A 14,795-nucleotide genomic window follows, 5' to 3' on the forward strand; every position below is an offset into this window, starting at 1 on the left:
TGTCACAAACACATTAAAAACACATTAATGAGCCTCACTGTTGCTCTCCGGGTGACATGTCGCACTATCACAATGAGCACAAACCGCTGCACCTCATGTCAATCAATCCCACATACAACAAACCCCCGGTGCTGTAATTCTCACTCCAGCGGCAAAACTATGTATCAATCCGCCGCTGAAAATAGTCCCAAAAGAGTTACAGTCAGAAAGTTTTGACAGAAGGGTTGGACGAAAAACAGACAATGCAGTATTTTGTTTTTTCCACTAAATAATTTAAGAGTTCCCGACACATGACTCACTGGGAAATAACTGATCTTTGTAGAATGATGCTGCTGATTTTTTTTGACAGCGAGTGCGCGAACAACTCGCCAACGGAGCCTGTAAATCAGACTCAAGTACGTAACATTAGACAGATTAGTCATGCAAAATTATTTCCAATTAATTCCCATCATTTTCTTTTGTATCCAGCTGCAGTGAAGTTAATTTGCCTTACTTCGATTTTGCACATCCTGCGCGTGCATACATTGTTACGTCGACTGAAACTGCATATCGTGTAGCCGAAAAACATCCTTTAACTCTTCAATCAACCACAATATAATAACAGCTGCTATAATGCAGCTACATACTGCCCCGCCGCCGCAGCTACGGCTTTAAATAGTTTAATCACAATTAGCGATGGCATCCGTTCACTGTAGAGACCCGTTTCAACAGTTGTGACGAGGGGGGGGGAAAGCAAATTTTGGTTTCAGCTCGGTAATGAAATGAGATTAAAAAAACTGGATGAATGACGCACAGAGAGCACACAGAGCTGCCACAGAGAAACAAGCGAGGCATCAGTGTAAGAGGCTTTGTTTGTCCGCTGCCTTTTCACCAGCGACATGACTTAACCTATAGAAACCAATCTAAAAGTATTATAACCGCATACATTTTCATGATGGACGTCCACAGCCGGAGGGAAAAAAAGCATTACCCCGGGTTGTGTTTAAGCCTGATTAACTGAGATACAAGGATCCGTCAATACTTAGTGTATATGCACAGATAAAGAGAGGATTATTAATATGGCAGCTATAGGTTAAGTATAGTGCAGAGCCGATAGATGTCAGGACGCCGAGAGAGGAAAAACAGCGTGAGGTCTGAATACAGGGAGAGGTTCAACATGACGGCGAAGAAGAAGAAGAAGAAGAAGAAGAAGAAGAAGGGTCGTACTAAAAGTTCAACGTTGGTTGGACTACAGGTGTTTTTTATCATAGAACATAAAAGTAGAGTTGGGATGTATGTGTCCAATTTCTTCTACAGGTGGTTTTAATTTTAAGCCACAAGCTGCGAATCTCATTTAAAACGTTTGCTCCATTTCGTTCTGCTGTTACGTTCAAGAACACCGACGTATCAAAGTTTTCCTCACAGATAAAATTTCAGGGCAAACGTTCCAGAAACTCTGCGAGTCGCTCGCCAAAAACACCGGAGACATTTCCAGATTCCTCAAAGACTCAATCCTGCTGGAATGAAAACTATCTCATCCAGTTCATCCATTACATTTTTTTTTTTAACCCAATCTCACAACGCGCAGCTCTTAATTCTAGAATCTGCGACAGGAATATATTTATAAAGTCTCGACTGATTACACGAGGGGCTGCAAACCGAGCCGATGCGAGCGGCTCCTGCGGCTCGCATGATGCGTTGTCAATTAATTTCGGCGAGGTCGTTTGGGTTTTGGGTCTTCCTTCCTTCCGTTTGTCGCGGCGGCGTAATTTTTCGCGCAAGCCGTGAACGTTCTCCAAGGACGCCCCCCGAGAAACCAGTCTTACAGATGTTTAAATTGCTTCCCTGAGGCTACAAAGAGCAAACGCTACGAGTCAACAACGCCTGTCCTCACGCTCACGACTCTCAGTGACGGAAACAAACAGGTTACAGACACACAGAGTTTTAAATAAGACAAGAAGAAGAAATACTGCAAAGACAAAAGACCTTGTTAAAGACGTAGCAGAACAACTTGTAAACACGGACGTATGATCACCTTAACTACAGCTGCTCTGGCTTTTTACACGTCAAGCAGACGGGATGCAATGCGAGCATTATTTGGATGCGTGCTTCTCTCCTGCGAGTTCTGTTCACCTCCGACTGCTAAATGAAATATCTCGCTCTCTGCTGTTTAGTGCTCGGTATGTAGCGATGCAAGTCTGTGAGTTCAGTCTATAAAATGTCAACACAAGTGAAAGATGTTTATCGAAATGTCATAAGATGTGTGACAAAGAACATCAGCACATCCTCACGTCTCAGACGCTGTAACCAGCTGATATTTGACATTATTGACTTAAAGGGATATTCCGGTGTAGGTTTAATCCATGGTCTAAATCACCGTGAAACATTGTTAGACTCCCTCTCGAGAGATCAAGTTAGCAGACCGCTAATTTACGGAGTTTAATCAACCTCAGAAACGACCGCACGACAACAATACACTGCAGTAAATGGATCCAAATATAAACCGCCACCAAAAAGCCACAAATAATGCTCAGAACAGCACCAAACTTCAGCAACAGTACAAATAGGGTCTCAGCACATCGTCCGGGGCATCTAACCTCCGCTAGCTTAGCTGGATTTCTACTGTGAAGCTAAAAACAGAGTTCAACTCTCCTCCATCAGCTTCCGGGTCGGGGAAGTCCCGACGCGACGATTACCGAGTGCGGTTAGAAATGCTCAATTCCGTTCTTTTCCCTGTCCGCTCTCGATAATAACTGTTATAAACTGGCAGGTAAGACACATATGAACTTTGATTGCTTTTCCATGGAGTCATAATCATACATTTTCATCCATGAGCCGCGGAACTCTACTGCACTCGGTAATCGACTCGTCGGGACTTCCCGTCAACACAGTTTCACGGTGTGTTAGACCATGGATTAAATTTACACCGGAATATCCCTTTAAACAAGTGATTGGTTGTTGAGACTGAGAATGGGTGTTGAGGTTTAACTAAAAAACAGGAAGTTTGCAGACCATAATTCCAGAACAAGAAGATACCAAAACATAAAAAAGCTGATGAGAACTTCTGCATCAGGTGGTTCCTCTCAGCGAGGTGTCAACATATCGATCAGTGCATCTTTAAAAGTGCTTTTAAAAGTCTCACCTGCAGTGAGGAGTGTTGCCACACTGCAGCCGGATATCGACAATGTTTTCGCTGCTTTATCACTCATAACTGACGCACGCCTTCGTTAGAACTCGCTGACTGTGTTAGGTTTTCGTAAGAAAGGTTAAGTGTGCATGTTACACCCACCAGCACCAGCGTACCGAAAATTAAACCGTAGGAAATATCATCAATGTGATCTGACACAAAACACAGTCGGATTAAATTTGTTTCTGGTGGATACGTTCGTGGCACGAATAAAAAAAAAAAGACCTCAATCAGACAAAACTAAGCTCACTCCACATGCTTTCGAGCTCAAACGTAAAAAAAAAAAATAATCAAGCCGGCCTCTCATCTGAACCGGGGCGAGGTTAAGTTTGAGGTGACGCACCGAGAGAATTCACAGCGAGTCTTTTTTTGGTTTTTTTTCGATTACAAAACTGCCTCTTGTCTCCGCCGTGGTTTCATAAGAGAGAGGCTTTGGGAAATATATATCTGTGCGAGCGTGCGACGCGCTGTTACAACACCGATCTCCAGCGCCGGTCCGCGAGACTCTGAGGGCAACAACACTTGTCATTAAGGCATGTCGTTCAGCACACGGAGGAATCCTGTTTGTAAACAAAGCCATGGCAACCGCGGGACTCGCGCTCTGTCACGCTCGCTCTCACAAGTTCGCACACCCACACTTAAGACTGACACACACACACACACACACACACAGAGCAAAGCAAGCTTATTCTAAACTAGTCTCCATCTTTTTCATCTGCCTGGATATGACCCAGAAATACAGTCACTGGAACAAATAGGCCACTGTCATATTAATCTCCACCTCTGTAAATTGATGGAAATATGATTTTGTGGCGTGGACGGCGAGCCATGTCTCCCCGCTTCCTCCTCGCTCTTCTCCCCCCCCCCCCCCCCCCCCCCCAACCGTGTGCGTCGGCATCTCCTCACAACGACGACGGCTTGACCTCCCCCCTTAACCAAATCCCTTTTTATTTTCTTCTTCTTCTCCTCCACAATGAGCGACGAGTGAAACATAATGCAACGTCGAGAACGAAATAACTTGGACCCCCCCTGTAATTGCGCCACGCTCAATTCCAAAAAAAAAAAAAAGAGGACATAAACAGGTAAGGGAGAAAGCAAAGCCGGGAGGAAAGACGGAGCATTCACATGCAGATATTCTCAGTGAAAAGCTTTGAATGGCGGAGTCTGACTAAAATTACAGAGATTCTGTAATTGCAGCTTCAGATAAAGCACAGCACTTGGCAGGTAGAGTAGGAGTCTGCAGAGATGTGCCCTCATTTCTACACCGACACAGCGCTCGCCTGTGTGTGAGAGAGTGTGTGTGAGTCCTTTAAGCATTCATGCATGCTTGAGAGTGTGTGCGTGTGTGTTTGTTTGTGTGTGAGACGAACCTCGAGTGTGTGTGTGTGTGTGTGTGTGTGTGCATGCAAAAGAGAGAGAGAGAGAGAGAGGGGGTGAATAGGTTTGAAGGGTTAATTAGCGTGCTGTCTTAAACGGTGTGCAGCGACAGGAAGACAAGACAGGCTGTCCTTGCCAAAATCACCTCTACACATGCTGCTGCACACACACACACACACACACGCACATGCACACACGTATATACGCCAACACACACACACGCGGTACATATGTGCATATAACCCAAGAGGAGGACACACACACTCATTCTCCCCCACTCAGCACCTCAGCGCCCATCTGAAGCTCTCTCTCACACACACACACACACACACACACACGCCTAAGTCACTGAAGCCAAATCAGTTTTCCCGTTGCTACAGCAACAGCATACTTTTATGTCAACTGCAACCTAGTTACTATGGAGATATGTATACAAGAGAAACTCTGTGCCGTTGTAGTCAAGGGCCAGATGACAGCATAGCGTGAGGGTGTGTGCACAGACACACACGCACACACACATGCACACACATCATGTCCTCTACATCCTTCATCCATTTTGTTCCTCAACACACACACACACACACACATAGCTCACGCTAAAGGAGGAGTCCAGGTTCACACGCTGGTCAAGGAAAGCATAAAAAAGCTCCCATATCCTCGAGTATAATCTCAATCAGGCTAAACACGCAAAGCTAGCATTGATCCTGGCTGTTTGTCCCCCCCACCACCACCACCACCCCCAACACCCTCGGGCAAGATGAAATCTAAAGTCTGCTGGCATCTGTGTTATTAAATCCTCCAGTATTAATTTAGCGCTAATTGAGTGAGGGATTCGTTCCCTGTTTACCCCGAGTCTTTAATGGAGTGAAATCTGGATAGGAAAGCCGGTATAAAAGACTGTATCGAGGCTTAAATCAAAAGCGAAATGCTGTTCCCACTGGGGGAGCGCCGAACGTCTGAGCGAAAGAGAACTATGAAAGCAGAGATCATCAACTATTGATAAGGCCGAATCTGGTACAGCTGTAGACAAAATACAGAATATGTTTGACTTCAAGTTGGATATGCCTGCAAACCGCTGATAACTGTCTGGCTGTGAAATAACTTATAACCACACATGATAGAGTGAGTAATAGGCAGCGTGTTTACCGTGTGGCGGCCGTGTAAGTATTCAGGCCGTGATTGATGGAAAAGTGATGATGAAAAAAACAAAAAAACCTTCAGCGTTAGTTTGAACTGGGGCCGGGCATCATTTGTAATTTTCAACACAAGGAGCCAGCGATGGAGGAAAGACCGTCTGAGAGAAGGTCAAATCAGCCAATTAGTGCTCGTCAACCGCTCCATCCAAGGAGGATGTAAACAGAACGGTGGAAACACCTGCACACCGCGAACAATGATATCACACTAGAAGCAAATACACTAATATGTACACGAGACGCTGTTTGTTTGACCGCCGCCTGATTGTGCCGCTGAAATATGTTATCAGTGTTTCATTTAAGAGTTTAGAGCTCGTGTGATTAAAACAGATCAAACAGCTCTTTCCCTGCGCGACAAACCAGCTTAATTACTGCGATACTTGAAATTAGAGTTGTTTTGATATTGATACTGGGGGGAATTCCTTAAAACGCGAGCACACAAGTCTGAGCACCGAGGTGTCAGAATCTGTGTCAGGGAGGAAACAAAAAATGGTGCTGGTACAACTTAAAACTGCTCGATTACTTTCCTCAAACATACATTTTATATCGTAAATAACCTAATATTTAAGGAGACACTTTGATTGCTGAGATAATCTAAGCTAATGTTTTACTGTCACACGCAAACAAAAGAAACTACTGTTGTCTCCACTTTAGCTGCTGAGCTCAATTACTGTACAGATTGATTATAACTGGGATCCTTTAAATTTGCTTCATAATTACTGTAAAAAAAAAATCTAAAATCTAAAAAACTGGATTAATTTATCCACTTTAGCTGCCGAGTTAGCGATGACAGAAGCAGCTGCTGGTCAGCGCTATGCACGGTAGCTAGAATGCGCAGTAAGCTAACGCTAACGGTAGATTGTTGATCTGCTGGGCCGTCTGCGACAATCAATCACAAGATTGACATTTAATTGACTGAAGCTGATAAGATCTAAAAAAGGTGAAGCCTGCTGACGTCATTCATTTTGAGGACACAATTTAAACGAAATTAGCGAATGTGGTCCATAAAACTGCTTGATAATTGCTGTAAAAAAAATTTTCTACATGAAAAGTAAAGCAAAAAATTGGATTCATTTTTCCACTTTAGCTGCTGAGTTAGCGGTTGCTACTTTTATATACTGACAGAAGGAGTTGCTGGTCAGCACAACAAAAAATCTATCAGCGTGGTAAGCTAACGGTGGATTGTTGATCTGCAGATGAACCCCCGACTCTATTTATGGCAAATGAAGGAGGCACTCACTCTTTTTTAAAGTCGATAAACGATGCAGAGTAGTCTCTCCTTCTGCGACAATCAATCACAAGATTGACATTAAACTGACTAATGGAGATCAAATCTAAAAAGGGTGACGCCTGCTAACGTCATTGATGCTGATCTTTACTTTAAGGACACAACAGGGCGTCTCGTGTTTCAAGGCAGTCTTTGCTGAAACTGTCAGAATCTAGAAGGAACCCAACCGAGAGATACTCATCAATACGTTCGATTACAGGATATATAACACACCATCGTCGTCGCACCAGAATTTTTAAATTCGGTCATTTGGGTTGGGAAATACAAGCAGAGGATGATACATGAACTCACAAAGAACCAGAGGGTCAAATCTGAGCTCAGTTCACCTCATTAGGTCATCAATCAACCCAATCAATCAATTAACAAAACCAATTGTAGATCAATAACCCAGCTCTCAGCCTGAGGGGAAGCAAGCAAACATCTGACATTTCTCTACACAAACACGGACGTCTCTACCTGGCTCCGGTCTTTATCCACCTTCTTGAAACACTTGTTGAGCGACAGATTGTGGCGCACTGAGTTCTTCCAGCCTGTGGGGGCGCTGGCAAAGTAAGGGAAGTGCTCCAGGATCCAGCCGTAGATATCCTTCACCGGCAGCCGCTTATTGGGCGCGTCCTCGATGGCCATGAAGATCAGGCAGCTGAAGGAGTACGGCGGTTTTCTGTTCGCCCCTGCCGCCAAGTCGTACGCCGAGTGTGCATCGCCGAGCAGGGGGTCGTCCGGGGAGGGGGACGAGGAAGAAGGGGAGCGCGGGTGCTGACCGTCGGGGTCCTGCAGGGGGGAGACGCTACGCAGCCCCGAGTGGCTGAAGCTGTTGAGGAGGTCGGTGCTCTCGTGGAGCCAGGAGAGGCTGGTGAGCTCCTCGTCCTCGGCCTTGGAGAAGGAGGCGGACAGGGACAGGGAGAGGTCGGCCGCCTCCGCCTCGGATGCTGCCGTGGCGGCGTCCCCCTGCCGGTACGGCGGGCTCATACCCTGCGAGGCACTGGCTCCACTACTGGGGCTCTGCGCCTTCTTACTGGGGGGCATGGTGGGTCCCATCCAGCCCAGGGCTCACTCCTGGAGAGGGGAGAAAGGGGAGGAAAGAAAAACAAGGTCAGCTCATGAAATCCAGTAGGTTTCTCACATAAGGCCAAAGGGTGGAGACACGCAACACGATCTCTGACCACACTCCCAATTAGACTGCGTTAGATGAGACGGGGAAAAGCATACATCATCATTTTTTTTACTCCGGGGCTTTCTCTCCAATTCTGACCGGGACGGCAAATTTAGTGCTTCATTGGTTGAGGAAATCCTGCCTTGTACAACCACCCTGTAATTACTAGTGTACCAGCAGAAGTATTGACACTACACGGAGTTGCTGTCATAACACACTCGAGTACCGTTCAGGGTCTAATAGTTGTTGGGTCGCAGAGACGATTCCCCTTGCTTTATCGCCTATTGTCTTCGGAGCAATGGACGAGTGTAAAGCGACTTTTAAGTGCTGGAGCGAATAACGTCTGATGGTCAGACTCAGTCCCACAGCAGGGGAACGATGTAGAGATGATCATGATCATCAGGGAGATTTGCCAAAAACACACACACACACACACACACAACCCCCCCCCCCCCCCCCCCCCCCCCCCCCCAACAAATTAGAGCGAGTTCAAATCCAGCCCAATTCTAATCAGGCCATTATTCTCTGAAACATAAGAGCAACGCTGTGCTCGTTAGACGCGAGGCAGAGCGCGGTAATTGAAGGGGACTGGAGCCGAGTATCACAACCACAATCAGAAGGCTCGCAGACCGGGACTTTGATTGTCCTCTAGCACAGACAGCTGTGGGAAGGACCCGGGCGGCAGCAGCCACAGCGAAATGTAATCTGCCTCCTCTCACCCTGTGAACATGCTTCAGAGTCTGGACACACACACACACACACACACACAGATGCATGGACACACATGCAAGCGAGAGTGCAGAGCTACATTTGCATTCACACACAAATTCTCGCAAAACAGGGAGGGGGGTGGGGGGGGGTTACAAAAAGGTTGCAAGCGTGCACAGACATGCAAACATGGTTGAATACACACACGCATTTGTGGAAGCACACACACACACACACACACACGCACGAACCAGAAAGCAGCGCCATTAGGACACGAGGATTAAGTCCAGATATGTTCTGGCCGGCCCCTGTGTGGCGCGATCGCTCTCTAATCCAAGGTGATCATCGGCCGATCTGTCCCCTCACTCTGCGTGATTGACTGACAGCTGTCACCCATGGCAACCCGCCGTGCCGTGACAACTGTCAGCTCGCTGCAGCTCCGGCCGATGTGTCTCCATGGCAACAGAGCAAAACAACTCGGCTCCTCTCTCTCTCACTCTCTCTCTCGTTCTGATGCTTTCTTTCTTCTTTTTCTCCCCCTCCCTCTCTCTCCCGTCTCTGTGCGTCTGTCTCCCTTATTTTTCCCACTTTTTTTTCCCAACCGGCACCGATAAACTCTGTTTAACAGTGTTGATAGGCTGTAGTGGAAGGACTGAGCTAAATATAGAATTGGTGATGTATAGCTGCTATGCTGTTGCTCCAGCCTATAGTCACCCCCCACCGCTCCATCCGACTCTCTCTCTCTCTCTCTCTCTCAACAGAGCTGCTCGTCTTTGATCGCCTCTCCTCTTCTTCTTCACTCCTCACACTTTTCTTGACAGCGCGTATACGCTCATTCAACAAGCTGTACCTGTCTCGAGGTGCGGCGTTGTTGCACCAATATTGACATTGAGCGTAATGAATTCAAATTGCCCCGGTTGACGATAGCGCCGTAGCTGAAAATAGTCGGCACAAGAAATCAAAGGGATGGGCGAGGTGGAAGGGGCGTTTGACAGGCTTTCTCAAGGTGTGTGTGTGTGTGTGTGTGTGTGTGTGTGTGTGTTTACGGCGGCTTGTCACGGTGTGTGTTTGTCTTAAGAAGGAGGCGAGGGCACCGCGGTGACATTGTTCCTGGTGGGAGTCCGACTGGAAGGCAGAGATGGCTCTGATGCTCGCTCTTCCTCTCCATCTCTCTCCTCTTCCTCCTCCTTGTTATGTTGCCATAGCGGCAAGGGGGCCATGAAACATTACGGCTGACAGTAAAGTCATCTCATTTTACTGTTGCTATGACAACAAACTCCTCACTGTTGGTTGGGGCCAGTGCGAGCTGCCGCCCAAGCCTCGTGCCTGAGTGTGTGTACGTGTGTGTGAGTGTGTGTGTGTGTGTGTGTGTGTGTGTGTGCCACCACGTCTCCCATGGGCTCTCATAAAGCTTAACACACTTGCTCGGCTCTAAACAAACTTTCATGCAACTTCTACAGCGGCCCCTCAGGACCAACTGCTAAAGGACAAAGGCAGATATCGCTCAAGTTCAGACTAAATGATGCCTGCTGTGTGTGTGTGTGTGTGTGTGTGTGTGTGTGTGTGTGTGTGTGCGTGCGTGTGTGTGTGTGTGTGTTTAGAGTGTGTGTGTGAGAAGCATCCTCACATTTGTTTGACAGATGGGACTGTGCTATTCTCTCTGTCGTCTTCATTCTCTGGATCTCTTTGTGTTTGCATGCTTTGTTTTGATTTGTGTTCATCTCTGTTTGGCATATCCACATTTGGCTTAGCGTGTGCATGTGTTCCCCCCCCCCCCACCCTCTGCGTTTGTGTGTGTGTGTGTGTGTGTGTGCATCGGACTGTGAGCACACTATCAAAGTGTCGGTGCATACCGATGCGATTTATAGCAGCCGTAATCTGCGGTGTGTGTGTGTGTGTGTGTGTGTGTCGTGTTGTCACTGTGACCCCGGCACCACGCCGCTTCTGTTTGCTCTCTGCACCCCTGTTAACCTGTTAACATGGACTTTCAAACGGACGCCATTCAATTAGAGCAAATGGCTTTCTTTCCGTTTGAAACGCCGTTCTTGACCGCTTGGCTGGTGGCACACTTAAAGTCGGATTGTTCCTGTTATTATGCTGCCATGAATATAGCTTCTGTAAGAGTCCGCCAGGTAACAAAAAGGCTGGAAATGACCGATTTCAACTTCCTCCACGAGTGAAACAGCCTTCTTTTCAGTGGCATTAATATAAATGATGGCAGTGGATTAACTCAGACGTAACCAGCAGAAGAAACTACAATCATTTTGAAAATGGATGAATTGTTTTGCAGAGTTATCAAAGAAACACGGCCGTCACTTGGAGACGTTAACGTGAACGGAGCGGAGCAGCCGACCAACACACAACTCAACAACTTAAACAAACTCAGCGGTGAAGAAGAAACTGTACGCTAAACTGTCTGTTTCACCTCAGAAAACCCTGCGATCGCTCGGCGTTTTGAACAACGGCGGCTTCACCCGGAGCTACAAGTGCAGCAGAGAGGCTGCGTTAATTACACACTGGAGCACAACCCCGCCTCTCGTTCTTGTTGTTGTATGCATTCAAATGATTTCATTTCATTCATAAATGCTGTTAACTTTTTAAAATGAAACATCCACAGAACATTTATCTCAATCTCCAGTTGCACTGAACTGATCTGGACACCAAAGAAACTGGAACTGAATCGTGAGATTGGCAAAGACTCAAGATCGATTACGAGCTACAACTGTCAGATCCTCTCTTCTTGAAAATGTTGAACTGCTCCTTTAAGCCCTCATTTCCATCCATAAACAATGAGTTTAACTCAACAACTAAGAGTGTGATTCAGCTGAAACCTGCAGGAAAAAGCTTTTAAACAGACCCTGAGTATTTCTAAAGTTGAGAGTGAAGACACCATCGCAATTTGAGAAAAGTTAAATTTTCGAGGAAGCAACCGACCCAAATTTCACCTCAATCCGAAACCAGAAATCTTTTCTAAATTTGTTTTTGTTTTGTCGCTGCATGTCTGACAAGATATTGACGGAGCTAAAGGTCCTCGTCCTCGCTGCGCCGCTTGGCTCCAGCTGGATCGAGCCTCGGCCAACAACGGTGCGCCATTTAAAAGAAAAACATTTCTAAAAATCAATATATCAATACACCCTGCTGTCGTCTGCAAAAAACAAAAAGAAAAAAAAATCAAAGGGTGAGACTCAGAATCACACGGCCCGTCCTCCGATCAGAGGTCGCCACAGATGCTTATTTGACAGCCGGCTCTCAAGTTTCAGTGAACTCAGACGAGGTGCTTTGTTTGTGTTTGAGATTTTAAAGATAAGACTTCAAAAGCCCAGAAAATGTGCTCGTTCTGAAGACGGTCACTGGCCTCCATGTGACCCCGCTGACCTCTGACCTGCCGGAAAACCCTCTGCAGCCTCAGCGACCGGAGGCTGCAGAGGCTGCAGAAAGGGGAGAAGGTTAGCAAACCTCCTCTGAGAGCCGAGAGAGGGTGTCGGCCAACTCGTGTGCTCTAATTGACAGCCTAATCATCCAACGCTGCATTCATGCTCTCTCTCGCAGATACTTGTCTAAATCACACGCCACATTTACGTAATCCTCAGAAGATCTTTCCCCCCCCCCCCCCTCGTTGGCTTCTTTTTTTTCTTCTTCTTCTTCTTCTTCTGTCTGACTCGCAGGCAGAAGCCAGAAGAAACATTTCAATAACGCACTTCATCTCGCTTGTCTTGTGCCCGGAGCCTGCTCCAATATTAGCCAAACTGACTTTCAGAAGAAATCCCTCTTCGTCATCACGTTACAGAGCCACCCAACGCCGCATCGATGCAGGAATATTAAAATAAAACCAAGATGGGGGGGCTCTTGACGCGCTGTCAGCGTCTGCACGCTCCGCTCCGGGCCTCGGCGGACTCAAAGCGACTATTACAACTTTGTCAGCTTGATCGCGGCTCATGACATACGTTGCGTGTCACATCCTCCTGCTACTCGCTTTCCTGTCAGTCTCCGCTGTACAGCCCAATAAAGCCAGTGCCATGAAAATAATCCCCCCTACCCCCAGAATGGAGTAGTAATAGTAGTGTAGGAGATAGTGTGTCGAAGAATGGAATAGTGGCTGGTAGGAGTTATTACTTTGCAGAGGGGGTGAGCTGAACCTTGTGGCTCCTCTGGCCACAGTGATAAAGCAGAGAGTCAGATGCACCGAGGCAAAACTAATCTGGAGTTTTGATGACAAAAGGACGACCTTTATCCCTCCTACACATATGCCGGATGGATGGAAGGAGAGAGGAAGGACCGACAGAGAAAGCAGGGGGGGAAAAATGAGAAGTCTCTCAGAGACAGGGAAATAATAAACTCCTGCTACATATATGTCAACACCGTTTGTAGGAAGCCTTGTGATGTTCCCCCATTTCCAGCCCGTGAAATCGTTCCCCCCTCCCTTTTCCCGGTATTTCCTGCTTCTCCCTGGCGACAAATATCAGGGTTCCACAGGGCTTTAAAGGAAAAGCAGAGCAGGACCAATCACATCCTATAAGGTCTGACTGTGTCTTCCTTTTATGTCATCCGCAGCAGCAAAGAGTTATGGAATAGAGGTCAGGGGTCACGGCGTCCCGGCGGACTGCTCCTGACCCCCCTCGGCTGCCTGGCAACACGCTGGGTTGTCTTCGCCTCCTCCTCCTCCTCCCCCCCGCGCGCCTCCGAGGACCGATCCGGTCTGCACAGAGCGCTGCTGGACTGGTTTGAACTGGACAAGCACACATTCAGAAAAACCAACTACAAAAGTCTCGTTCCAATAAAATATTCATCAGTGTCTGTGGTGGTTTAATATACTCTAGTGCGGGATGATTCACTGATTAATCCAATTTACAGATCATTTTCTGTTTCTTTTTTTTTTCAGAAGGTTGCTGCTGAATTTTTTTAGTGAAATTTGATTTTCACAGATTTAACAGACTTGAGATGCTCAGACGGATAATTCAGGATGGAAATGAACCTTTTATCACTGCTGCTACTATGCTAATATACAGTATATTTTTTTATCACGTCATCTGAGTTTTGATGTTTATAGTTTGAGTATCGCATCATGAACGTTCCTGTGACTCTCACCCCGAATCAATTAGCTGTGGTATGTTAGGACGCCTCGTCACCTCACTGGTACCACCAGAAACTCATGCTAGCAGCTCTGTGAGACTCTGAGATGCTAAATGCTAAAGCTAAAATGCTAACATGCTGATGCTTGACACGTATTTTATCTACAAGTTTCACCATCTTAGTTTTTGACATGCTAAAAGTAGATAATTAGTACCAAACACAAAATGCCGCAGAGTTTCACAGGTATTCGGTCATAAATCAAAGACTATTTTTAAATTTAAAGGATTACCCAAGTTATTAAAATTCATCCTAAGAGGTAAACGAATGTCTGCGCCAGATTCTGCGCCACGACATCTAGTAGACGATGACTTATTTCGCTGGAACGGCGACAACTTCGACTCGCTAGAAGAGAAAAGTCAGGGGGACTACCAGCGTCCGTGGGATTCATCCTCTGGGGATGCCGCGATTTGTCTGCAGAAACGATTTTCTCGATTGCCTTGGCATCCAATATTTGTTGGGATATTTCAGTCTGGAGCAAAAAGTGGTGGACTCACACGCTGACATTATTATCCAGAGAGAGCGGCGTGGCTCGATTCCAGCCTCTGAAATGTTGAGGGTTGGCAGATCTTCCTCTGTTTTTATGCCATTGTAAAATTGAAAATCTTTTGGGTGTTTTTTTGGGACAGTTGATCCAACAAAACGAGCAATTTTTGAGACGTCGCTATTTTTTTATTTTACTTGTTTTTTTACGATTTTATAACATTTTACAGCCTAAATAAGACATGAATCAGTCGGACAATGATGAAAACAGCAGGTAGTTGCTGCTCTATTATAACACAT

At 46.4% G+C, this 14,795-nt stretch overlaps 1 protein-coding gene across 1 annotated transcript in view; it reads right to left on the reverse strand.

Annotated features, from left to right (window-relative positions):
* Window positions 1-14,795, reverse strand: part of LOC115573857 (forkhead box protein N3-like) — an 85,500-nt gene that overhangs the window by 50,767 nt on the left and 19,938 nt on the right. Inside the window, 1 exon segment of the mRNA XM_030404903.1 lies at window positions 7,481-8,080. Coding sequence (XP_030260763.1) covers window positions 7,481-8,062 — 582 coding nt within the window. The 5' untranslated portion in view covers window positions 8,063-8,080.

The sequence above is a fragment of the Sparus aurata genome, chromosome 22 (assembly GCF_900880675.1).
Source record: "Sparus aurata chromosome 22, fSpaAur1.1, whole genome shotgun sequence".
Lineage (NCBI taxonomy): Eukaryota > Metazoa > Chordata > Actinopteri > Spariformes > Sparidae > Sparus > Sparus aurata.